The 25,664-nt window shown below is 43.3% G+C and overlaps 1 protein-coding gene and 1 long non-coding RNA gene across 2 annotated transcripts in view; one reads left to right on the top strand and one right to left on the bottom strand.

Annotated features, from left to right (window-relative positions):
• COL28A1 (collagen type XXVIII alpha 1 chain) overlaps positions 1-25,664 on the bottom strand; it is a gene marked incomplete at both ends in the record, with an annotated part of 159,483 nt that overhangs the window by 15,562 nt on the left and 118,257 nt on the right. Inside the window, 10 exon segments of the mRNA XM_079932578.1 lie at positions 1,905-1,958; positions 1,962-2,004; positions 2,006-2,060; positions 3,807-3,837; positions 3,839-3,979; positions 3,981-4,363; positions 6,230-6,266; positions 12,138-12,173; positions 12,263-12,343; positions 12,882-12,950. Of these exon segments, the coding sequence (XP_079788704.1) occupies positions 1,905-1,958; positions 1,962-2,004; positions 2,006-2,060; positions 3,807-3,837; positions 3,839-3,979; positions 3,981-4,363; positions 6,230-6,266; positions 12,138-12,173; positions 12,263-12,343; positions 12,882-12,950 (930 nt within the window).
• LOC307192078 overlaps positions 1-25,664 on the top strand; it is a 129,531-nt gene that overhangs the window by 35,909 nt on the left and 67,958 nt on the right. The gene's annotated exons all lie outside the window — the stretch shown is intronic.

The following is a 25,664-nucleotide window of genomic DNA, read 5'->3' as shown; positions in this document are numbered from 1 at the left end:
CCCCCTACTCTTGCCTTGAAAAACACTTACTTAGTCTTAAAACTCAGCTCAACACCACCTCCTCTGTAAAGGCTTCCGTTACTCTGCCCTGAACTTAACTGCACCATCTCTGGAGCTTCATCCATAGCTCTGCTAAAGTTCTTAATACCTCTTGTACTTATCCGTTCACTGAGAGACCATGGACTTCTGGGCAGGAACTGTGTCCTAAGAGCCACCCTGAGCACTGCAGTAAATGATCAGTACCTGCCACTGGAATTCATTGATTATGAGGAGAGCTCCGTTTAGGTACCACTTGCTGGGTGAAACCTGAGTTTGCTCTTGTGTAGGAAGTTTTTAGAAAGGGACACGGGTTGACTAAGGGAAGAACAAAGGGGTAACTCACACAAACAGGAGGAGATGGACTGTGCACATTACTGTCTGTAATTTACTTTGAAATGCTCAGTAAAACCCAGAGTTGGCAAATCCCCATGGGCCAAATCTGAGTCTTCACCTGTTTTGGGAAATAAGTTTTATCCAAACACAGCCATGTTTATTCATTGAAGTACTGGCTATGGCTGCTTTTGCATTTCAAAGGCAGAGTTGAGTCATGGCAACAGAGAGCAAATGGCCTGCAAAACCCAAAATCTTTACTACATGGCCCTTTACAGAAGGGGTTTGTTGACCCCGTGATATAGACCATGTGATATAAATGCGTGTGTGAATTTCAATCTACAATCCAGGGGCAGTCTGTTGCCCTAATTGGAATGTCCCATCTCGAAGTCGGTTTGTATTTAATCAAATAGAAATATATTAGAGACCTTTCTGTCCCTTTTTGAACATAATATAAAAATCTTGTGAGTCCTGTAATCTTGTCCGCATAGGAATGGCATCCTAGGCCTGACTCCTGAATGGTTCTGCATCCACCTACTGGTCTGGAGGTTTCTCAAGGCCTTAGTCCAACTATACAGTTAGCCGAATCCTGATGCTTGAATACTGTTGCGCTGGCTCAAAATGAATCTTTCATGTCTATGAAGACTTCATAAAAAGACAGCACAGGGACTTCACTGAGCGTACAAAATAGGGACACTGCTGTGTGCCTGCTTGCTAGACGATGTCCATACATGTAGTGAACCTCAGTCCACAGCTGCTTTAGTTGTAACTTCGTGGGGAAGAGACTACAACACTCACTTAGCAGTAACTATGAGAGGCTCTCCAGTTTTCACCTAAAAGAAACTAACAGTTGCTTGTGACCTGATCGGCTGAAGTCAGTTCCCAGAAGCTTGCTCTAAGGACGATCACATTTGTCTCAATACATTCAGGAGGTAGTTCTCTCACGCACAGGTGATTGGGGAGCTCTGAAACGAAGCACCCACCTTGTGCGATGTGCATGCATAGTTTCCCTCCCTGTCCCCCCTCTGGGCACAGGCAGGGGAAGCTCAATGAACAAGAGCGTGGATTGGAAGGTGGGAAAGTGCAGGCTGAGCATGTGTGCACTTGGAAGAAACTTGAGAGGGTGCAAAGTGGGGAGTGGATACACAGACAGATGAGGGAGAATTGTGACCCCATACAGAAAGATCTGCCAATGTGGCAAGGGGGTGATTCAAATAGTATAGTATTGATCGGTTCTAATGTACACGATTACTTTTGGTGGTGGCAGGGATGTAATATAAAAATATTATTTGTAACATTTAATAAATAATGATAAAATATGGAAATATTAAAAAAATCTCATATTCAAGCTCATAAGCCCCAGAGCTCTTTCAGAACTAGAAATCTGGAGACAAAAGCCTGCTATTTAGAGCCAGGGACCTGAAAACATCCATACCTCAACTGATTCTCGACAGCGTGGGGCAAGATTGTCTTTGATGTGAAACAGACTGAATACACGATTTTAGGCTCACAAATTAAGCAAGACAGTTACTTACGGACTCAGAAATTTCTTTCTGGGGTTCTGGAGCGGATTCAGTGAGTTCTTCCCCCTATATCCCAAATCCAGGTTGAAGCAGTGATGAACCCAAAATATGAGAGGTAGGATTCAAAATCCTGACAACTTTTTTTAAACAATTTTTGCTTCAGGGTATCTATCTTTGAAAAGAGAAGTAGAAAAGGGAACAGGAGGAGCAATGAAACATTACTCAAAATCTGTTTAAAGAGACCTTTTGGGGGCTTCCCTGGTGGTGCAGTGGTTGAGAGTCCGCCTGCTGATGCAGGGGACACGGGTTTGTGCCCCAGTCCGGGAAGATCCCACATGCCGCGGAGGGGCTGGGCCCGTGAGCCATGGCCGCTGAGCCTGTGCGTCCGGAGCCTGTGCTCCACAACGGGAGAGGCCCCAACAGTGAGAGGCCCGCGTACCGCAAAAAAAAAAAAAAAAAGAGAAACCTTTTGCACTCTCCTTAAAGTAAACAGACACTTCCCCATCACTTGAAGTCAACCACTAGGGGAACGAAATTTTAACGCATTTTTACCTCATCTGTAAGAGGCCATCTAAAATAATTTAATTATTTAATTTAATTTAATAATATTCGATGGCCCAAATAGGCAAAAGAATGACTTAAATGCTTGTTATCCAAAGTGTCTGTCTGTTATCTGTGAACTACTCTGTGGAAAGGGCAAGTCTAACCCATAATAAGTTTAACAGGCAATTACTTCTGGTTTTGGGAATTGCAAAAAGCCAGCCAGTCCAAAAATATATCCCTCATTGCCTAGAACAAATTAGTAACTCCTTTGATTAAGATGATAAAGTTCTTCAATGATTAAAATATAACATGTCTCTGAAATGTGTAATATTGCTGGCCGTTCTAACACATTAACAGCCCAGTGAGATTGAATAGTCCAGTCGCCCAATAGGGTGTTAAGGAAATGGGAGCCCAGTTTAGAAAGGTCTGGAGAAAGAAGGAAAGTGGGAAGGTTCTGAGCGTGGTCTGCTCTCCTTAGGGCCAGGCGTGCTGGTACCTGGGGTAGGCTGGGAACAGCATGAGGCCATGTCAGGCCCTGCTCCCAGATGAGTGCAGAAGGAAGGATGGGGTCAAACTGAGGCCTGCAAACACATTAAGTATAAATTTTACTTATTTCACAAGCTTTCTGGGTGTGGGCCCTGCCAGAATGTGTTATCAGTCTCCAAAGAACAGGAGTGTTTCATTGTAAAGTGACGCCGATCACTCCCAGTCACGGTGAGTCAGTGTCTTGGCATGGCTCGTCAGGAAATGTCAGTTCACGTGAAGGGTAAAGCAGCATAGGGAAAGCCATCAGATCAGCACTGAGTGTATGAGGAATATTCAGCACGTTGTTCTTTAAGATAAACTCCTGACGTCAACTTGTTTACTCTTCATTATCTGTTTTCATAGGAACAGAGCATAGACAATAGAAGAGAATAATCCCAGTTACCGTGTGTGTCTCTCATCTCTTTAGATTACCATCCCTGTTTTCCACTCATTCTGCACTTCTTAGTTCATTTTGATTCTATGGTTATTTTCTGTCTTGCTGCTGGCTTGCTCCATCTCTTATCCAAGTTAGGTAACTTTTAGAACATGAACTAATCTTAGCAATGCCCCCAAATCCTGTCCTTTCTTTTTAGTCCTTCAATTGCAGCTACCCGAGTTAAACAACTCCAGGGCCAACTCAGCACTTACTACAAATGAGTAAAGACAAGGGATTGTACTCCCTGAATGAAATATTAAACGTCTTTGTCTTCCAGAGTTTCTGTGTTACAATTTAATGCCCGTATACACCTCATTGGCCTCTTGATTTTCATTTTTGGTCAGGATAATCCCGTGATGTGGTACTTGGAAGGACAGTGTGAATTCCTTTCCCCTGGAGCTGAGTCTTACCTTGAAGGGTAACAAAGTCATCAAATAGATTAAACGTGCTCACTGGCTGGGTCGGTAGCAATTAGATTTATTTCTTTGTGGAACATCTCGAAGTTGGGGTCATTTCTCTTCACCACCCCAATCACAAATATTTCCACATCGATGTCACTGGCATCCTTCACCACCTCTGTCAGAATTCTTTTCATCTTGCATATCTGTCTGCTCATCAGTGATGACCAAGGCCACCTTCTTCACACCCAGCCTTGCGGCTTCGAACATGCGGTTGGTGGCATGGAGAGCTGTGGCTGTGTAGGTGCCTTCTCCCAGATACTTCATGTTGTCCACGGCCCGCTTGAGGTCGTCCTTGCTGGAGAACTGCGTCAAATGATCCACCTCCTCTACCTTATGGCCATAGTTGATTACGCCTACATGGGCCGTGGCAAGGTCCAGCGCAACTCTGTCAGTCAGAGTCTTCACAAAGTCTTTGATAATCGGGAAGTTCTCCGGTCCCACACTTTCTGAGCTGTCAGTCACAAAGAGCAGCTCTAGCGGTGCCTCTCTGCATTTACGCCCACAACCTGAAACACGAATGTTGACACAGAAACACAGCGGGGTTGAAAATTAAAACATCACTGATTGATATCAGATGGGTGAGGGGAGAGGGGAGAGGGGCAAGGATGAACCTAAGGCCAGACTGTAACCTTCCTTTTCTGTGACCGTGAACACAGCTGACGATTGTCTCCCTTCTGGTTTCTATACCTGCCTTTTTAAAAAAATGATATATCACAAAAAAACAAACAAACCTCCCCCACAAAAAAAACAAAATGCTGTAGAGGATAAAACAATAAACAGCTAGCCAATTTCTAAGATTAAAAAATAAAATAGTATATATATATTTTTTGCGGTACTTGGGCCTCTCACTGCTGTGGCCTCTCCCGTTGCAGAGCACAGCCTCCGGATGCGCAGGCTCAGCGGCCATGGCTCACGGGCCCAGCCGCTCCGCGGCATGTGGGATCTTCCCAGACCGGGGCACGAACCCGTGTCCCCTGCATCAGCAGGCGGACTTTCAACCACTGCGCCACCAGGGAAGCCCTAAAATAGTATTTTTAAAAGATTCGGCATCCCTGTGTATGCCTTCCTGATTCCATTTCCCTCCTCCATAAGAGATAACCACCATCCTAAATTTGCCCTTTATCATCCGACCATTTGTATTTAATCGGAATCTGAATGCTAATATTTCAGTCTTCAACCATATCCTTATGTGAAAATGAATACTTGCTCATTGGCGTGGCCAATGGGTAAAGTAATGGGATGAAACATTTTAATTGTGGGGGAAGGATTCAGGTCTTTAACTGGACCCAAGAGTAGCGGCCCCTAGCTACTCTGGTTTATGTCCCCAGTCACGCCCTTAGTGACCACTAAAGTGGCTCTGATCTTATCAAGGAGGCCAGCAGTCCATCCATACTGTGAAACTGTTCCAGGGAAATGATCTCAGAACACTGGTCAGTAAACAACGTCTGTTTAGGGTTTATCATTCAAAGCAGTTGCCAGAGTTCCTTGGCAATAAAAATTATCAGGGTTCCACTGGTGTATTCATATCCTCATGTTGCCCAGCAGCCCTGCCACGATAAATCCTCAGGAAACTGGCTGCTAGTTTACAGCGCTTCTAGAACTCAGGAGCAGTGTCTAAATCGGCCTGTCACCATAGAGAGTCCCAGGCTGCTTCTTAAGGTCTGGAAGTCTTTTGGGGGACAAGTCAGTTCTGGGGTTCTCTGTATGGAAGGATAATGATATTCCTGCCTCTGTCCGTTTTCAACACAGAAGTTACCTTCATTATCCATTAATTGCTTGCCTTTTGGCTAGTCTTTTTGCTTTACTTCCTTGTTCTGGTAACCCTGTTTTAAGTCTATTTCGCCATAGAAGCATTTAGATAGAGTTGTGACACAAGATGACCTCTGGACTCTGTTCTTTTGCCTCTGAAGTAGCAGGCGCTCTAGACGTAGGCCTCAAAACTCAATTTAGATAGACTTTTTGCTTCAGGAAAAACACAGACATTATCCTCACCAGCTAGGCTGGATTCACACACCAGTTAGGCCCCTGTAGTCCTGCTTCCTTTGTTGTTCTTTCCTTCTCAGGCTCAGGTAAATGTCACTGAATACAAATGAGCTCTGTGCTAACAAAAGGCCTGGCTGCCCACAGACCCAACTATCTTCACACTTCTTAACTACCCTGGGAACATGACTTTCTTTTCTTAAATCAGGATTCCCACATGCTCTCACACTGCTTCCTTTCAGTTTCCCACTGAAACTGAAAATGAGCTTGAAACTTTCCCATGAGCTCTACAGTATACATATTCTGGGTGAGCACATTATCTTGACAACACAGAACATAGTGGGGTTGGTACTTTAAAGTGATGGGTTTTTTTCTTGGTCATCAAATCTTACCACATATTTCAAAAATAAGCTTGGTGATTTCTTTTTTCTGGAGGAAAAGAGGAAAATGTATTAATTGTGTGACCATATTTTTTCCTATAGTCATGAAAGGTATGTCTTATTATAATCAGCATTGGGTTATTTGACTTAATCCTTCCACTGCAAATAAAATACATAGCACAGGGGCTTCCCTGGTGGCACAGTGGTTAAGAATCCGCCTGCCAATGCAGGGGACACGGGTTTGAGCTCTGGTCTGGGAAGATCCCACATGCTGTGGAGCAGCTAAGCCCGTGCTCCACAACTGCTAAGCCTGCGCTGTAGAGCCCACGAGCCACAACTGCTGAGGCCATGAGCCACAACTACTGAAGCCCGCACACCTAGAGCTCATGCTCAGCAACAAGAGAAGCCACCGCAATGAGAAGCCCGCGCACCACAATGAAGAGTAGCCCCCGCTCGCCACAACTAGAGAAAGCCCACGCGCAGCAACAAAGACCAAACACAGCCAAAAATAAATAAATTGAATAAATAAATAAATAAATAAATAAATAAATAATACATAGCACAGAGGTTAAAAGTTGCGTATAATATATCAGAATTGAAATGTGTTTGAGCTGTGAAATGTAATAACTCACACTTGAAGTTCAAATTGCAGCTCCAGTATTTATCAGCTGTGTGACCTTGGGCATGAAGTGACCTAACAGTGTCTGTGTCTCAGGGATGTGGTGGGATTAAATGAGGTAACACACCCACAGGGTCTGGCTCCACAAAAGATGTACTACCTACAGTCGGCCCTCCATAGCCGTGGGTTCTGCATCCATGATACGGAGGACTGACTGCACTGCGCCATTTTATATGCGGGACTTGAACATCCACGGATTTTGGTACCTACTGGGCTGGGCGTGGTGGGCGTGTCTGGGAACCGATCCCCTGCAGATTCTGAGGACAATAATGATGTGGGCAATGTATGCTTTCAGTTACATGGTTTAACCCACATGTGCTGACAAACCAGGACAAGCACCAGGGCCAAAAGGGATCTCATCCAATGCTGTATTCCCTCCTTTTTTTCTGTACCAATACCCAAATTTGCAAGTCTTCTCTCCAGTTTCCTAATACCCTCACTTGGGCTCTTCCATGAAACCTCCCTGGGTTCCTGGATGCTCCTTCCAGGTCCCACTGCTCACCAGCTCCATCAGAAGGGCCTGAGATGAGCTGGGTACTAGGAATCAGTCTGCCAGCATCCTGCCCTGCATGGCATGTTTACAAATGCCATGGGATGAGACTGAAGAAGTCAGGATTCTACATCTGCCAAAGACATGAAGCTGACAGGGATGATTAACTTAACAGATGAGAGAAGCAGAAGCCCAGAAAATCTCAACTGGAAAGAGCAGTGGACCTGTTCTAAGAAGATACAATGTAACAGTTGCAAAAGTAAAGTTTTAAAGGAGAAAACCTATAATGACAGAAGTGAGGTGAAGGTGACATAGACGGTAACATGGCTTAACCGAAGCAGGTACAGAGAATATTCAGGGCATTTTAATTTAATTTCTTTTTCTGTAAATTGAGTAAAAGCCAATGATTTCAAGTGGCTATACAAAAAGAACTCCCAATGTGAGATTTTAAAAATTATATGAAATGAAGGAGTCAACAGTTATCTTTTTTTTTTTAGGCTGTGTCATGCTTTTCCACATTTAGAGAGACATTTAATCTGAAACTAGAGTATGTCTGGAAAGGGGAAATGTCTATTAATATATTTATATTGTTATCTAGGAAGGGGAAATGTTATGTATTTAATATACTTGTCTTTAATTTTTTACAAGTGGAGAAAATACTTTTCACTGAGTTTTATGATTATAGTTTTTCACTTAACATTATGTAGTAATTAATTGCCCATATTATTAAGTATTCTGAAAAACTTGATTACTGAAGTCAGATGCATGGCCATTTTAAGGTTCTTGATGCAGACTGCCTTACAATCCTCTAACAACAGTATATAAGAAAACCCGTTTTGTTTTGGAGACACAACACTGGTTATTATTATTATATAATCTTTGCCACTTGATAGAGCAAAATATCTCATTGTTTTAAATTACACTTACTGTTGGGAGGCTGAATTTTATATGTATGTTTCCAAGTTGTATTCTCTTATGCACAGTCTTTGTCTTTTGTCCGTTTCTTTCTATTAGAATGTTTGTCTTTTCTTGACTTGTAAGAGCAATTTATATATCAAGGTTACATTTTAATTCTTTTCACTGTGCTTTTATGGCATAACCAGGTCTAATATGCTTTAAGTAGTCATATATATATGTGTTTGTGTGTGTGTGTGTGTGTGTATGTGTGTGTGTGTAAATCTTTTCCTTGTATTCTTTGCTTTTAAGTCATTGGAATAGTTTCACCCTTTCCATTAAAATTGCTGAATGACCATGTTGGCTACTCAGTGCCAATGATGAAGGCATCAAGTTTATACCCCTCCAAGGACTCATGTTTACATGAGTCTAGTAAGAAGGAGGCAAATAAATACTTTTGTAAGTACTATTCTATTGGCTTGGAGCTAAGGAACCACGCTGGTCTGCCGGCAATACCAGGGATGGGAGAGTGGGTGTGGGCCTGTGGTCCAGGGACGGTAGGCAGACTCTGACCGGGGTGGGGTGGGGAGAGGAGGAGAAAAAGCTTTCCAGGCAGAGGATGGAACACACAAAGTGCAGTGCACTGGAGTACTTGATTAAACTTGTGACTCAGGGAACGTGACTGAAAGAATGACAGGAAATGTGAAAGACAGATGGACTTTAGAAAGCCTTTGTGTCATGCTGAAGAGTGTGGACTTATCCTGAGCACTGAGAAGAGACATGGTCCGTACCAGAGAAGAAAGGTGATTGTGGCAGCCAGTGGAGGGGTCTGAGGTTCCTGTATAGTTCAGGCAAAGAAGATAACACTAGGAAGCCGTGGTGGTATTGATGGATGGGAAGGAATGACCTGGAGGGACATTTCAAAAGGAGTTGAAGGGGGTTGGTGAGTAATTGGAAAGAAGGATGAGGGAAAGGAGTCTAGGAGGCAAATGATAACGGCACTGCTCTTTGCGATAGGGAGGGATGGAACAGGGGCAGGTTGAAGCTAATGAAGGTCACTGGTTCAGCTTGATTATGGCTGGGTTTGAGGCACTTGTGGGACACCCAGCTGGCGATGTCCAGTAGGCAGTAGGATGTGAGGTCTGGTGCTCAGGAGAGGGGTTCAAGCTGGAGGCAGATTGAAGAAATGCCAGCGTACAGTTGGCTGTTGAAACAGGGATGGCAGACGAGATTGCGTGGAGCAGAGCTTCTCTGCCTTTTTTAACCCCTCCCTACACCCTTTTGTCAAGCATATTCTTTTCTATATTTATAACATAAAAAGATTTTTTCATTCTCCATAGAACTTTACTGTAATATTAAATTAGCCTTTTCAAACTGTACATCCCCCCGACTTTTTTTTTTTTTTTTTTTTGCGGTACGTGGGCCTCTCACTGTTGTGGCCTCTCCTGTTGTGGAGCACAGGCTCAGCGGCTCCATGGCATGTGGGATCCTCCCGGACCGGGGCACGAACCCGCGTTCCCTGCGTCGGCAGGCGGACTCTCAACCACTGCGCCACCAGGGAAGCCCCATCCCCCTGACTTTGATAGCTGTCCCTCCCTGAGGGTTTGAAGACTGGGAAGAAAAGACTGAGGGCAGACACTGGGAAACACTGACATTTAAGGGACACACGGAGAAACAGTCTTTCTGAAGCAATTTGGTGTGAATGATTAAAAACCTGAACTCCATCAATGGTATTTGCCTCTTAAAAGAGGGCTTTGTTAGTCTGGACTGAATCTGCCACTGAGAGTGTTTGGGAATATATTTGATCAGGGAGAGAATGGGGGTGGGGAGAGGAAAGGTGCCTTCCAAGAACAGCCTTCATGGGGGAGTAGCTGGGATTTGGCGTCAGACAAGCCAGCTTTGGCTCTAAGGGCTCTGTTACTTGTTATTGAGGTGTCTTAGGGCGTATCGTTCAAGCTTTCTGCGTGACTTGGCGTGCCCTTATCTGGAGGGAAGACACTACTACCTACCTCATGGGCTGTCATGTGGATTCATGTGGGTTCTGGGCGAGAGGGGGCCGCGGCTTATAGCCTGTCCCCTTCTCCCTGCACCCTCTCCCCACCGGCCCTGTGCTGCACCGGGCCTTAGCCAGCACTTATGCGGTGAAGCCAAGCTCTGTCAAATCCCCCCAGATGCCTGCCTCTTGGCTACCTCGTGCATACAGGCCAGTGCTGTCAGCTTCCAAACTTGGGGCCCTTTGGGGCAATTCTGAGACCCTGTGTATCCAGAGTGCAGTACAGAGGGGGGCGTTCGCTCAGGGTGGTCACTCCTCACCTGGGGGAAGGGGTGTAACTGGAGAAGGACTAGAAGTCCAGGGGTCCAGAGTGGGGGCCGTACTTTACATGGGCCCCCCCAGGCACCCTGCAGTACTGGGTCAGGGTGGTATTGATATGAAGGAGGCTGTCACATATAAGAATCTCATTTAATGCTGACCTTGGCTTTCTAAATGCTACAAAAAGGGAAGAGTGAAGGAAAAGAGGATTGGCATCAAACCATACCTGATTTTGTCTGCTCTGGACCCACATATCACTTCTATCACAGCATTTATCAAACTATAGGTGAACATCCTTTGCTTGTCTTTCTCTCCCGTTAGGCTGTGATCTCCTTGAGTCCAGAGACATAGTCTCTTACTCTCAACTATCCCCCCAGTGCCTGTCTTAGATCCTGACCCAGGGTAGGTGCCCAATAAACGTTGGTGAAGTGAATGAACAACTGCATGGATGAAGGAAACCAGTTCCCCTCACCATGTTGGGACAGGAGGGAGGGTATACACCTATGGGAAACATTCCTCTGGGCACTTTACGTATACCCTCCTCTGCTACTTTAGGGAGAAATTGCTGCATATATAGCTGCTTCATCCTCCATAGGCATCTGGGAGGGTCTGACTTCTGGTGGGGAACAACAAAGAGAAAAAGGCAGATGGGCCATAAAACCATGCACAGTTCTGTTTGTCACACGTCCAGCTCTCGCCTTCACCCTTGAACTCCCACCCCTGGGTTTTCCTGGCACTATACATAAGGTCAACATGCCCAGACCATGACCCACCAAAGAATCAAAAAGGGAAAAAGCCTACTTAGTGCTCTGTGGTGACCTAAATGGGAAGGAAATCCAAAAAAGAGGGGATATATGTATACATATGGCTGATTCACTTCGCTGTACAGTAGAAACTAACCCAACATTGTAAAACAACTATACTCCAATTTTAAAAAAAGGGAGGGGGGAGAGAAGGTCCCTATTTCTCCTCAACTGCAGGAGATGTAGTGTCTCAAAGTTAGAAAGGAAGAAGTAGACTTTGCTATAGAAATTCTAGAACTTTCCCATCCTGTGGGACTTTCAGGGGTCAGCTTTTTATTTGTAGTGGTGCAAACAAAAGAGAACAAAAGAGAGAACAGGGAAAGTTTGTACATCATCACAAATATTTGTTGAATAGGTGAATCAGTACAGAAAAGTAATCCCAATTTTGTGATTGCTGTTGTCCTCAGAGCACTTCTTAAAGGAACTCGTTCAGGAAAAAAAGAGCCCGCGTGCTGAAATGTGAAGGATCATGTACAAGAAAAAGTCCCTTGCTCATGTGGCTTCTTTTAAACAGCTCACCTCCTTGTTAACCTTTCTACGGGGGGGTGGGCAGTTATATCTCTACCACAAGGCTGGATAAGGGCACTGGGTGTTATGTCTCCCTCACATTCAGGTTCAATTACCTCCTGCATCTATGTCAGCACTAATTCTGTGTCAAAAGAAGTCACTTCTAAAGCTAAAACACAAATGCAATCATTTTGTGAGCACAAACCCCTCAATTACCCTCCAGGATTGATACTCACTGTCAGTCCTCGGTCTCCTCTTGGACCTTGTAACCCCTACTTAGTGGAAGAAGAGTAACAGTCAATGTAGGTTGGAAGCAGTTACTGTGTACAGTTACCATAAGATGTTAAAAATCACTTCTTGCCTGTTTTCCTTGGGGTCCGGTATCTCCAGTTTCCCCTTTATCCCCTTTCTTTCCCACATCGCCCCGTTCTCCATGCTCTCCCTTTATAATACAATGAAAAGATAAGCTTAGAATGTGAATATTAACGCCAAATAAGAAGAACCCTAAAGTTTTATTTCTTTGCAACTGTGGTACCTCTTGAAGACCTGTGGTTCTTGTTGATATGAATACACTATATGAAAAAAAATAGGGGGACATTTCATTTACATCCCTCCAGGTACCATAATCTAATTCATGATGAACTCGGGACCTCAAGGTGAGGAGACCATGAGATGCCCTCCAATTAGCTCACTGCCTTGAGGAACTTCAACTGTTATACAGGTTAACACCTGAGTTATCTGGTATCTTCTTCATGGTAGTTGTAAGGATTTATTCCTTATCATCTGGCTTTTGAGTTTGAAGAAAATGAGATTTCATAAAGTAAACATGTTTGTAGTTAGGAAAAGAAATACATACGCATTCACTCTGAAATGGATTTTTTTCCTCTGAGCTTTGTTAAGGAGAAGAGTGTCAAGTGCATGAGAGCTCTTCCAGAGTTCAAGTTAAGCTACTGAGATCCTAAACCTAAGCATTTCTCTTAGGTCCTGCCGGGGAGGCCATGGCCTGTCATGCCCTTTGGCCCCAGGAAGCCTTGAGGTCCTTGCTCCCCCTGCACTCAATATGTGAAAGGGATGCTCCTGTTAATTTCCCAAGATATTTCTCAGAATATACTTTCGGTCTGATATACATCTGCACTTTCAAAACTGCATTATCTAAATTTGGGAGGAAATACACATATAAGTCAGATGGGCTCAATACTTTGGTAGTAAAAATTTAACTACTTACCTGGGGTGGAAGTGAGGGAGTTGGTTTATAGCATTTGTCTGTTTCTGTGGTGTAAATACTTCCGCCTTTGCCAATTTCAAACTGTGAACTTGACATCAACCGGTTCACAAGTAACAAGCAGCTGTTACTGATATTTCAGTCATGATATTACTGGTAATTTTTATAATCTTCTTTACATTTTCTATATTTTTGATATGTTGAAAGTATGTATTATCTTAATAATGGAGTACAAGAGGATTTAACAGCATCTCTCCCCAATTAATGCCAAGGAGTGTTTATATAATTCACCGTACACTCTTTGTTCCATACCTGATCATTTGTAGCAACGTAAATCCATTTATGTAAATTCAATACCTCCTAAATTTGGAAAATAAAAATCTTTTCCTTTCAGTACTTGTTTTTAACTTTCCCCATCATATCTTAACATTATCTGCCATTCCTGTACCCCCATCTTCAAAGCCACACAGGTTTAAAAGGTGTTCATGATGTTGAACATGAAACAGGAATAATCACTAACAAGTATACAAAAGTCGTAGCGCTGATGCTGCTTGGATCAGCAACCCCTACTTTAGATCATTATTAGCAATGAGTCTGTGGCGAAGGTTTGAAGGACCATGGGCTCCCGGGATTTGATTTGCTTACCTTTAGCATCTTTCTCAAAGGTATCCTGACCATGCCCACTAGAATCACTGGTACGCTCAATAAAAACCTCAGACCAACTTAATGAGAATCAAAGATGGAGGTAGGGGTATAATATGCATTTTGCCATAGGCTTGCAAAGGCTGGAGATCCAAGGCTCCAGAGGCAGGATGGGCTTTAGAAGGTCACTCCTGGAAGGGGCCACAGAGGGTTGCTTGGAGACCATTGTAACTTCAAGTATCAGCATTCCTGAGCCCCTTGTTGTAGCTCATTGGCTTTCAAGCTTTTTAAAAACAGAACCGTTTCTTTTTAAAAGTGTTATAGTGAAATATTTCAGACACAAAATTTTATATGGAAAAAGACAAACACTGATATAACACCATATTAAAAACTTAAATAGTACAGATACCATTGAAATCTCCAATGTACCTAATCCCCTTCCCTGAAGGAGAGAGGAAACCTCTCTCTGAAATTGATATGCAACACTCATATCTACATTTTTATGCTTTAACTACACGTGTATATTCTAAAACAATGCACAATATTGTTTTTTATATTTAAACTTCAAATAATCGATACATTTATGCATCTAATTTGTATTTTAAATCTCAACACTATCTATTTGAAATTTATCTGTGTACATATACTAGTTCTAGTTCTGTGTACTATACTAGTTCTGTGTACATATACTAGTTCTAGTTTGTTAATTTTCTCTGCTCTACAGCATTCCATTAAATAACTAGACTACATTATCCTAGTGATGGGCATTTAGATTGTCTCCAGTATTTCCCTATTACAAATAATGCTTCAGCAAATAGTCTTGTATATATCTTTGCACACATCCCTAGGAGAGAACTCTTTCATTGTAACAAATCTTATACAGTAGAGTACAAAATAAAATGAATATAAGTGGAGGTTCTCTTGTTGGTAAATGAAGTGCTCAGTTCTTCCTGCATCCATCCCTATCCCCTAGCCAAGCTGGCTTGGCTAAACTCTGAGGCCCTTTTCATCTCTGTCATGTAGTATTTCTAAATGGACGGCAGGTAGGGGGGTGTAGTTTTGCCTCCTCATTTAAACTCCAGAGGTCTCATAGCAAGTTCTTTACTGTGGTCAGATTGCAGAGAACTCATTTACTGAATGTCTTTTTCACCCTGTTAACACTTGAGCCAAACACAACGCTCTAGCATAGAGGGCTCCCAGTGAATATTTATGCAGTGATGTGCACAGATGTCTCAGGTCTATCCAAGGAGACTCCCCCCTGAAGAAGGAGTGCACCTTAGGTGCTTAGCTGGTTAGAGGAGACAGGCCGGGATCATTGGTCTGCTCTATTCACTTTACAGAACAGTCCCCGGGAAACCTGGAGCCCCAGAAACTTGGATAGGGATTAGAGCCAGTTAAGTAAGCCCCAAACAGTAAAGCGACACTCTGATTCCAAGCTGGAGATTCAAGCAGGACAAAGTAGAGGAGAAGAATCTGTTCTGTTTCTAAAGATTGCACTGCCAACACAGGCGTAATGAAGAGGAATAGGTGGGAATATATGGGTAACACAGCCCAACCTCATTACACTTACTGGAAAACATGCTCTACCAAGAGTGATCTGCAGCCTCATCCTGAATATGAAAGATAGAAGGGTCTGTCTACATACAGACTAGCCTGTCATACAGATTAGGTAGCCAGCCCACAGAGTGCGATGAAGATTCCTGCCTGAGATGCTGCCATTCTCTGTTCTCATTCAAAAGTAAATTAAAAACAAAAATTACAAGGAAGGTATCCTCTGAAGAAAGATGTATCAGTAAATGACACTTCGGCATAAATTAGCGATCTCAGATTTTTTGTGGAGGGGAATAAGGACATCTTCATTCAACCAACCAGGTCCCTGGTTGAAAGGTGGTTTGGGGTTGTCAAGGCTATGCTTGAGAGCACGGGTACCTGAGTTGCGGGGTCAGGAGGGTTCCTAGCCAGGTGTCGGGGAGATTAGAGGTTCTTGGGAGAAATCTGTAGCTGGCTTTGTTCCAACCCCAAAGGACAGAATAGTGTGAAAAACAAAGGGGCTGGGACTATGGCGTGATGGTGAATTACCACTGGGGATTATATATTTAGAAAAAGTGGGTTCAGAAAGAACTTGATACCTTTCTGACAATTATTCAGAATAATTATTTATTTTACAACCTTTTAGATTCCCACAGCAGCTAATCTAGAGCATGTTCCATAAATGTTTATGACTGACTAGGTGCTTTTGAGAAATGACACAATTTTCTTGTGAAGTTAAAAGCTACTGTGGCTTCATTGCCATGCCCTGGGGGGGAAAGCCTCAGAAGAGCCAATTATCATGTTAGAATCAGCTCCATGTTCAGGAATTTATTTTGCATTACTTCATAATATAGACATTTTATATGTAATTGTTAACATTGTACTTATTCCAGGCAGCTGGATTTCCCTATAATAAAGGCTTTTTCTTTTTTTTCTTTTTAATCACCAGTTTCCCTTCAAAATACTTGAAGGCTTCTTAAGTAGACTATCTGGCTGAAAGCCTTTAGCAAGTAAGTCCATGCCTTGGCTTGGCAGAGGTGAATACTATCCAATCAGATTTTTTTCCTTACAAGTCTCAGGAAAATGATAGGCAATGATTTCAGGATGGGTCGGAAGCCACTGCACAAAAGAACCTGTCTATCTGAAGATATATAATTAAGTCCACATTTCAAACCCAGCTTCTTAACCACTATATCTCAGTCTTAGATCTTTTCTGCTAAAGTTGTGATCATTTTAATTTTGCAGATGATTGCTTATTCTCTGGGAGAGAGAGTTCTAAGGGTAATGCACAACTACCTGAATATTTTAATAGATTTGTGTGACGTGCGTATTACCGGTACGTCAGGAAACAACAGTGTTTCTTTCCAAATGTTTTCTCAGTAAGGTGCTATAAGGAAAAAAATCAAATTCATAGATGAGCCAAAAAATATAAAATGGATGTCTGGCTTCCTCTTAGGATGTAGAAAACTAGGCTGCTTTTATTCTTAAAACCTCACCAAAGTTGCTAACTAATCTATGAAATCACAACTTTCCTTGAATCTACCATAGAGCTGTGGTTGCAGAGCCACCAGCTTACACAAAATCTAAGGAAACACAGGCTCCTCCAAGGAGAGACAGGACATGGGCACTTACCTGCTGGCGATGACAGATGTCATACAAGCTAATAAGAAGAATTCAGCTAAAATTCTTAACGAATTGCTGAGTGTGGGCTACTTGGAGAAGACAAAACTCCTGGGAGCTCCAGGCACAAGGCAAATTCATACCCACCCACCCACTCTCTTCTGGGACCTCACCAGTGCTCAAGAGAGAGACTGGGGACAGGGCAAGTCCCGAAGTTTCCCTAGTGGGGCAGACTTAGGGGAGGGAGGCAGCAGCCTCCCAGGGGAAGGCCCGAAGCCCCCATGGGACAAAAATCAAAACAGCTAGGGGAAGTGAAGCAAACCTTTAGGGCACAGATGACAATCCATGGCAGCTGAGGGAAGGAAACAGACTAAAGCCTGCAGGAGTGAATCCTGGGCCCGGACATTTAGACACTAAAGGTCCTCTCTCTATGGCCCTCAGGGCAGCGTCTTTTTTAATAACCCAAGAACTGTCAGCCATGTATGGCAAGGGTTTTCAAAACAGCTCCCATGGAAATTTCCATGAGCTGGACCAAGATGCTACTAATATTAATATTGATGACTACATTCATTTCCTATTGCCCCTATAATGAATGACCACAAATTTAGTGGCTTAAAATGACATAAATTTGTTCTCAGACAGTTCTGGAAGTTAGAAGTCCAGATCAGTTTCACTAGGCTAAAGTCGAGGTGTTGGTAAGGCTGGTTTCCCCTGGACACACTGAGGGGAGCAGCCGTTTCCCCTGATTTCCTCAGCTTCCAGGGGTCACCTGTGTTCTTTAGCTGGTGGCCCCTTCCTCCATCTTCCTCCCCTTCATCACCTCTGATTCCATCATCACATCGCCTCTTCCACAGTCTCTTCTCCCTCTGTCTCCCCCTTTATAAGGACACTCATGATTAAATGTAGGGCCTACAAATAACCCAGGATAATCTTCCCATCTCAAAATACCTAACTTAATCACATCTGCAACCTTCCTTCTGCCATGTAAGGTAATATTCACAAATTCTAAGAATTAGGACGTGAACATTTTTAGGGGCCATTATTCAGCTTACCACAGTGGCTTTTTCCATATTCGTGCAAAAAGAAAGTTAATTATTATAATTTTTTTTTGTAATTTACCTTAATGTAATTCAGTTTAAACAGTACCATGAATGTGTGTATGTGCAAGTTAATTTACACTCTAGGGGTGCTGAGTGAACACTTGAAATACTGTAATCAGTAGTCCACACTTCAAAGACAGGTGACTCGACTCTTGCTATCTGAATTGGCTCCACAAGGATGATAGAAACAATTTATCCCTGGGGGAAAAAAGGGGCGTTCAAGACGTGTGGTAGCTGGAAGTGTCGTATAGGCCCTTTCCTCTGTTGTAAGTCAGGTATAATAGCCAGGTGGGCCCACACCCCCATGAATGCTTCTGGTAGAGTACCCTAAATTCTAGAACTCATTCAGAACAGGTGCCTCTTACCCTCATCCCATAATAAAGAATCCCTGGTGGCACAGTGGTTGAGAGTCCGCCTGCCGATGCAGGGGACACGGGTTCGTGCCCCGATCCGGGAAGATCCCACATGCCGTGGAGCGGCTGGGTCCGTGAGCCATGGCTGCTGAGCCTGCGCGTCCGGAGCCTGTGCTCCGCAATGGGAGAGGCCACAGCAGTGAGAGGCCCGCGTACCGCAAAAAAAAAAAAAAAAAAAAAAGTCCTGTCACCTGATCTGATTAAGAGGTTAGTTGGTCCCATCATAAGAACATTGTTGTCATTGCCTCAGAGGGATCATTTTAGGCAAAGTACTTGTTAAAGTACTTAAAGAGACAGAATGGAATTTGGACCCAGTTTTCAGTACGTGTTTTTGTGCCTACTTGTTAATAAGTAGCTGAACATAGGGTAGAATTCTGTCTGAAACTTGCTTTAACTGAAGCATGGCACCTAACAGGAAGTTTGTCTAGGAGAAGGCAGGTCACTCCTGCTGACTTCTAATCTTCAGAGACTACCGACAGTCACTGAAAAGAATCTGACAAATTGTGAATGTCCATAGTGGCCTAGTTCAGCTCACAACAGTCATAGCCAAATGTGCTCGATTTGGCCATATTTCCCCCCAGTCATTTTTCTTAAACTTTTAGTCCCTACTTCCATTTTTCTGTTTATAACTACCAGCAGATGATAAAGTAATGAAACAAGTAGCAACATGAATATTTGCAAATAATTTCAGCAAAAGCCAAGCCACTTCACGGGACTCTGATTGTTTCACGGACACGTGTGCTAACCGTTAGGATGTTCTATCCAACTCACAGAATTTAGTCCCGTTTTCCAGTAACAAGATGGTTCTTAGCATAAAATCTAGAATTAAATACGTTGATAGGTCACAGTGCAAAGAGCATCATAGCTTCGAGGGTTTTCATCAGCTGGATTCAGTTGCATAAATTGACTTATCCTGTCCTCCTGCCTAAGTAGCCGTCCGTAAAACCTGCCACATTTCATGAATATCTTGCATGGCATTTGAATACACTTGACCACAAATGATAAATACAAAGTGACAAGGTCGGCTTTATGGCAGCTCCTCTGCTAGAGAGAGGGGACTCTGGATGCTCCCTTTGCTGGCCATCTCCATGGTGCAACCTGCTGGTTTCCCTCCTGAGTCTCTCGTGGTTGGTTTGTGTCATCGTCGGTTTGTGTTTTAGAACTCCGGTGTCTCTCACGGTGCTCTCTGTGCCCTCAAGGCAGATGTTTGCCTTGGACCCTTATTCCTGTCCACATCCATGGTGACCCTCTGGGGATAACCCCCAGTTCTCTAATCGCCAGTCTTATCCCAGTCTCTAAGCTCCAGGCGTAACATGATATCTGCTCTCTAGACCTTTCCTCCAGCTGGCCATTTCGTAACCAAAACTGTCAAATACAGAAACTCTCCTTCGCCACATCTGCCTTTCTTCCTGGCTTTCCCTCTTTCACTCACCTCTCAGTCTTCCAGGCTTGGGGTTCTTTTTCCGTTCTGACCTAATCTGTGCTCCTAGAACACGTTCATCCCATCTGTGGGCAAGTCCCAGCCCACCAAACGCGTCCCAGGAGTTTTCCCTGACTCGCCCTCCCCCCTCTCCTGTAGCCTGTCTCAGAACAGGTCTCAGAATAGGTTTGGATGCTCGTATCCTTTCTGCCCTGCTTATCTTAAACTCCCAAAATTGAAGCACTTCATCTAACTTATCTTCCCACCCTCTGAGGTACTAATTCCAGGGCCCTGCATATCGCCCTGAGCTAGAGACAAGCCAGCTTGTCTTGTGGAGGCGAGCCATCTCTTTGGTAGAAGTTGCCTAGAGACCATGCATCCTAATCTCTGTCTTGTTGAGCCTCACAAACCCCCATGGGGACCTCGGTAAATTTCATGATGAGCATTTGGGATCCATGTGGAAAAGAGATAACAAAGTAGAGATGCATGGAAAAGTGCCAGCAGAGATTTCCTCTTGTGGGTCAACCAAAGGAGGTACTGGGTTGGCCAAAAAGCTCACTCAGGCTTTCTATAAGATGGTACCGAAAACCCGAATGAACTTTTGGGCCAACCCATTATTTATAAGCAGGTCGACTTTATTTATATCTCCTGTGGCACTAGCCCGGGAGACAGTTGAACAAAGCAGGTGAGGAGTTTGCCACAAGTCAGAAAACCACAGCGACTCATTGAAGAAGGCTTCTGCTGACTGCACAGGCTGCTCCAGCCGGGCTGCAAGGGTGCAGGCACAGTGGGAATGCTGGCCTGTGCCACCACAGCTGCTACCACAGCAGCAGGACATGCAGCCTCCTGCTTCCGGGCCTCCTGGCCCAGTGTTCAGGCCCTGTGTTTGCTGAATGAAAGGATTCCAGGAAATGGTATATGCTTTCAAATGACTCTTCTCTTTTCCATATATCCCTTCATTAACACACAAGAATTGACCCAGAAGCAGCAGTGTGCTGATTTAATACTGAGGTAGGCTGAATAATGGCCGCCAAAGCTATGCAGGGCCTAATGCCTGAAACCTGTGAATGTTATCTTGCTTAGGGGAGAAAAGATTTCGGCAGATGTGACTAAGTTAAGGATCTTGGGTGGGGAGATTATCTTGAACTCTCTGGGTGGGTCCTAAGTGCAGTCGCACAGTCTTACAAAAGAGAAGCAGAGAGAGACTTAGCTGGCAGAAGAGAAGAAGGTCTGGTTGATTGAAACAGCAAAACAGAGGCGGAGAGAGAAGATGTAAACCACTGGCTTTGAAGATAGAGGAAGGGGCCATAAACCAAGGAATACAAAGAATGTGGCCCCAGACTCTGGTAAAGCCAAAAGGAAACAGAATCCAGCCCCCACCCCCAGTTTCTGGACTCCCTGTCAATGACCTGACTGTAACCCCGTAAGATTCATTTTAGACTTCTGAGCTCCAGCACTGAAAAAGAATAAATTGGTATTGTATTAAATCACTGAATTTGTAGTAGTTTGTTACAGCAGCCATAAGAAACTATCACAGATATGAATCTTATGGTTCCTCCCACCTTTAGCAGATCAGATCACAACACAGAACATTTTGCATTAAATTACCAAGAAATAATTTGGCTCAGAAATCATTTGTATTTCAAGTTGTCAGAAGGTGAAAATTCGAACATTGAAATGAGGAGGCTGTGAGCTGCGCCCAGGGTGGCTTTGGATTTTGCAGGCAAAGACTGTTCTCTGAGAAGTGATGCTCTTCTATGGCTTTTCTCCCTCCAGGAGAGAAAGCAATGCTGAAAAATATTTCACACCAAAGGGAAGTCAGTGTACGACTTTGCCTTTGCAGCATAGTTGGAAATTGGCAGAAGGCTATGAGTCACTAAGGATGATGGTTCAGATTCAACAAGTCCATCCCTTCTAAACTTGCCCTGGCTCAGATACACATCACCTGTGGACTAAACTGTTTCAATAGCTTCTTAATCCATGTCTTTATTTCTGCTCCTATGCCTCTATACCAGAGATTCTCAACTATGGGGCAGGGGGAGGAGATGCTACAGGAGACCCAGAGGATGCAATGGGAGGAGCATATTTCCAACTACACAATCCACCTCCTCCCCTCACACCACTACCTAAAAAGGGAACAGTGAGAATAGTTGCTGATGGAGTGTTCTGGACATGTGAATGGTATGGAGGCAAAAGAATGAGAAACATTGTTCCAAACTAAGTAACAAATATACTAAAACATTCAACTGGCTGTGTCACACCTGTTCTTAAAACTCTTCCAGGTTTTATACCCAAGAGAAAGGAAAACATAAAAATGTGCCCACGGATGTTCATAACAGAATTATTTACGATAGCCAAAAAGTGGAAACAACACAAATGTTCAACAGAAGACAAATGGATAAACAAAATGTGGTATATCCATACAATGCAGTATTATTTGGCCATAAGAAGGAAGTTCTGATACAACATGGATGGCCCTTGAAAACATTATGCTAAATGAAAGAAGCCAGCCACAAAAGACCACATGTTATGTGATTCCATTTATGTGAAATGTCTGTAATAGGCAAATCCTTGGAGACAGAAAGTAAATAAGTGGTTGCCTGGGACTAGAGGTTTAGTGGGAAGGGAATGGAGAGTGACTACTATGAGGTACGGGGTTTCTTTGGTGGATGATGATAATGTCCTAAAATTAGGTTGCATTGCAAGTTGCACAATTCTGTGAAAATCCTAAAAATCATTGAATTGTGTACTTTAAACAAGTGACTTGCATGGCATGTGAATTATATCACCATAAAAGTGAGCTTTTAAAATAAACAAACGCTTCCAGGCCTTTCTATCATCAGAGCAGTGGTTCTCAAAGTTCGGTGTACATCAGAAATATCTGTAGAGCTGGTTAACACAAGGGCTATGGGGATCTACTCTCAGAGTTACCACTTCATTAGGTCTACGTGGAGCCCAAGAACTTGCATGTCTAGGTGATGCTGATAGAGCTGGTTGGCGGCCGTGCTTTGAGAATCACTGATTGATAGACTCCAACTGAAGTTCTTCAGCTCAGCCATAAAGGATCTTCACAGTCTGGTTTCCCCTGTTTTGTAGCCTATTTCTCTGCAGGCTTTATCTCATCTTAACCTTAACTCATATAGATCTATTTCTGGTTCCCGCATACTTTTTGGCCATATACTGGGTGTCATTTTACCCCTAGTGTCTAAACCATTGCCTGGCACAAAGCAGATATTCAGTTAATGTTTCTGGACCATTCATTGGGCCCAGATCACCCCAGCACCCAAACATCTCACACAAACAGGTAACTACTTCCTCCTAAAAGCGGGTGCTACTGCCTGTCCAAATCCCCTGGGATTGGGGCCATAAAGAAAAAGGAATGGAAAAGCCAAACAGTCTTCATGAGGCATAAACCTAGAAATTCCAAAGTTATCAAAATATATAAGCCATGCTTCCTTGAACAGACAGCCAAAGGGAAGATGCTGGTTAGATTTACCTAACTTGAGTATGCACAGCCTTCAGAAACATCAAGAGGAAAATGTAGGGTGAGAGTCTTTTCTGTTAAGTGAACAGAGAAGTACAGCAGGCAGCTTTATACATAAGCAGAAGGGAGCAGTTCCAGCTGTCACAATGAATGTCTCTTAACTGTCACACTTTTAGGTGTGAAGCCTGGTAAAAAAAAATGATCTTCGTATGATTCTGGGGAAAGGGAAATGTGTTTAGACTACACATTACATGTTTAATTATATCGAAAAGAATATACCAATGTGACATTAAGCCAGGCCTTCCCTTAGGCCTAAGTTATTTCCTATCAGTAGGTTTGGTGAGACCCATTAACTTGTGTGGTGCACCCAAAAAAAAAGACCCAGGGGTGGATTACACCCACACTTCATCCCGTGATCTCCAGCCACACCGCTGACCTCCAACCCACTGTAAGCAGAGTGCCTGCTATGCCAGCACCCTTCCAGATCAGGCCCCTGGCCTCCCTGACACTTAAATTGCTGCCCCTCCCACCGAGAAATTCTGGAGGTATGGTTGACACTGGCACTGAAAAGCCATCATGGACATAGATTGCTTTCAAACGCTGGTAGTTGAGATGTGTGTTACATGTTACATGCCTATCAGGATGACAGCTACTGAAAGACAGTAGCATTCTATAAGCTGGTTATTCTTTACCAGGAATAAAAAGCACAGAAAGGACTAACAGCTAATTGCCCTCTTAGAGTATTTCTTTCACCAGAGGATTCACCGTACTTGCTCATCTATGTGTCTCTTTCTGGATATCCTACGGGGATTAAAGGAGTAATATAAAGTCCTATGAATTCTTTAAACAAGAGTATTATAGGTTTATTTCACTTAGCATAATGTCCTCCAGGTTGGTCCTCGTTGTCACATATGGCAGATTTCCTTCTTTTGTGAGGGCTGTGATTAGGAATCTATTAGATGTTTATACCACATCTTCTTAATTCATTCATCCCTCAATGGGCATTTAGGTTGTTTCCATGTCTTGGCTATTGTGAGTAGTGCTGCAGTGAACATAGGAGGGCTAAGTGAAATACTAATACTAATACAATACAATACATACTAATACAATACTGCGTGATTGTACTTATATGAGATAACGAAAATAGTCAAACTCACAGAAGCAGAGTAGAATGGTAGTTGCCAGGGGCTCAGGGGAGGGGGAAATGAGGAGACAACGGGTATAAAGTCCCAGTTATGCGAGATGAATAAGTCCTAGAGATCTGTCGTAAACATCATGCCTAGAGCTAACAATACTGTGTTGTACACTTAAAAGTTTGAGTAGATCTCATGTTAAGTGTACTCACAATAAAAAAATTAAAAACTGAAATAGCTGAAAATAATGATGTGTTTTAAAAAATGGAAATGATAAATATATCCAAGTCTGTTTTTCAAGAAAATAAAGAAAATTACGTTAATTTTAAAAAGTTGAAAGAATAAAAGTACAATGGAGGCTTATGGTTAATAATTCCTATAGGCTGTCCTCAACCCCATTCATTTATATGCCCTGTTTTCCTTTCTCATTGCTTTCAACTTAGCATGGTAGTAACTATTCCTGACAATTCAGATGCAAGTTTCAGAGGGGCAGAAGTACTCATATATGGAAATTTTTCTCTTGATTTTTCCCTGTAAAACTCTTCTAGACTGTCTTCATAAGCTGCTTAATGACAACCTAAGAGTTGTCCTTGCTATACCACGGAACACACAGATGTGGGTGGCATATCTGAGGCCAAGAAACAAAATGAAATATTGTGAAAACAAAGTCACAGTCTCCTATAAAAACATATCTTTTAAGAAAATTCTGTTATTAACAAAGTTAACTCAGGCTTTAATTGCATCATGCTTGCTTCAAGGCTAAAGGAAGAAAACACTTGAGTTAACATTTAACAGTAAAAGAGACAAATATGGTGTAATGAAATTATATTCACAAATTTTTATAAGCCTAGACTCGTGCTCGCAGTGAAGTTGAAAACCACATCAAGGGATTAGCAGCAGCAGAAAAATTCACAGGTCGGCAGGTTTCAGTCCAACATAAAGAAGAAAGGTCTACCAATTATAGCTATAGAAAAAGCCTTTCAAAATATAGTGAAATGGGGCTTCCCTGGTGGCGCAGTGGTTGAGAGTCCATCTGCTGATGCAGGGGACACGGGTTCGTGCCCCGATTTGGGAAGATCCCACATGCCGCGGAGCGGCTGGGCCCGTGAGGCATGGCCGCTGAGCCTGCGTGTCTGGACTGTGCTCCGCAACGGGAGAGGCCCCAGCAGTGAGAGGCCCGCGTACCGCAAAAAATAAAA

Source organism: Stenella coeruleoalba, assembly GCF_951394435.1.
Source record: "Stenella coeruleoalba genome assembly, chromosome: 9".
Taxonomy (NCBI): domain Eukaryota; kingdom Metazoa; phylum Chordata; class Mammalia; order Artiodactyla; family Delphinidae; genus Stenella; species Stenella coeruleoalba.
This window is presented reverse-complemented; position numbering and strand designations above follow the sequence as displayed.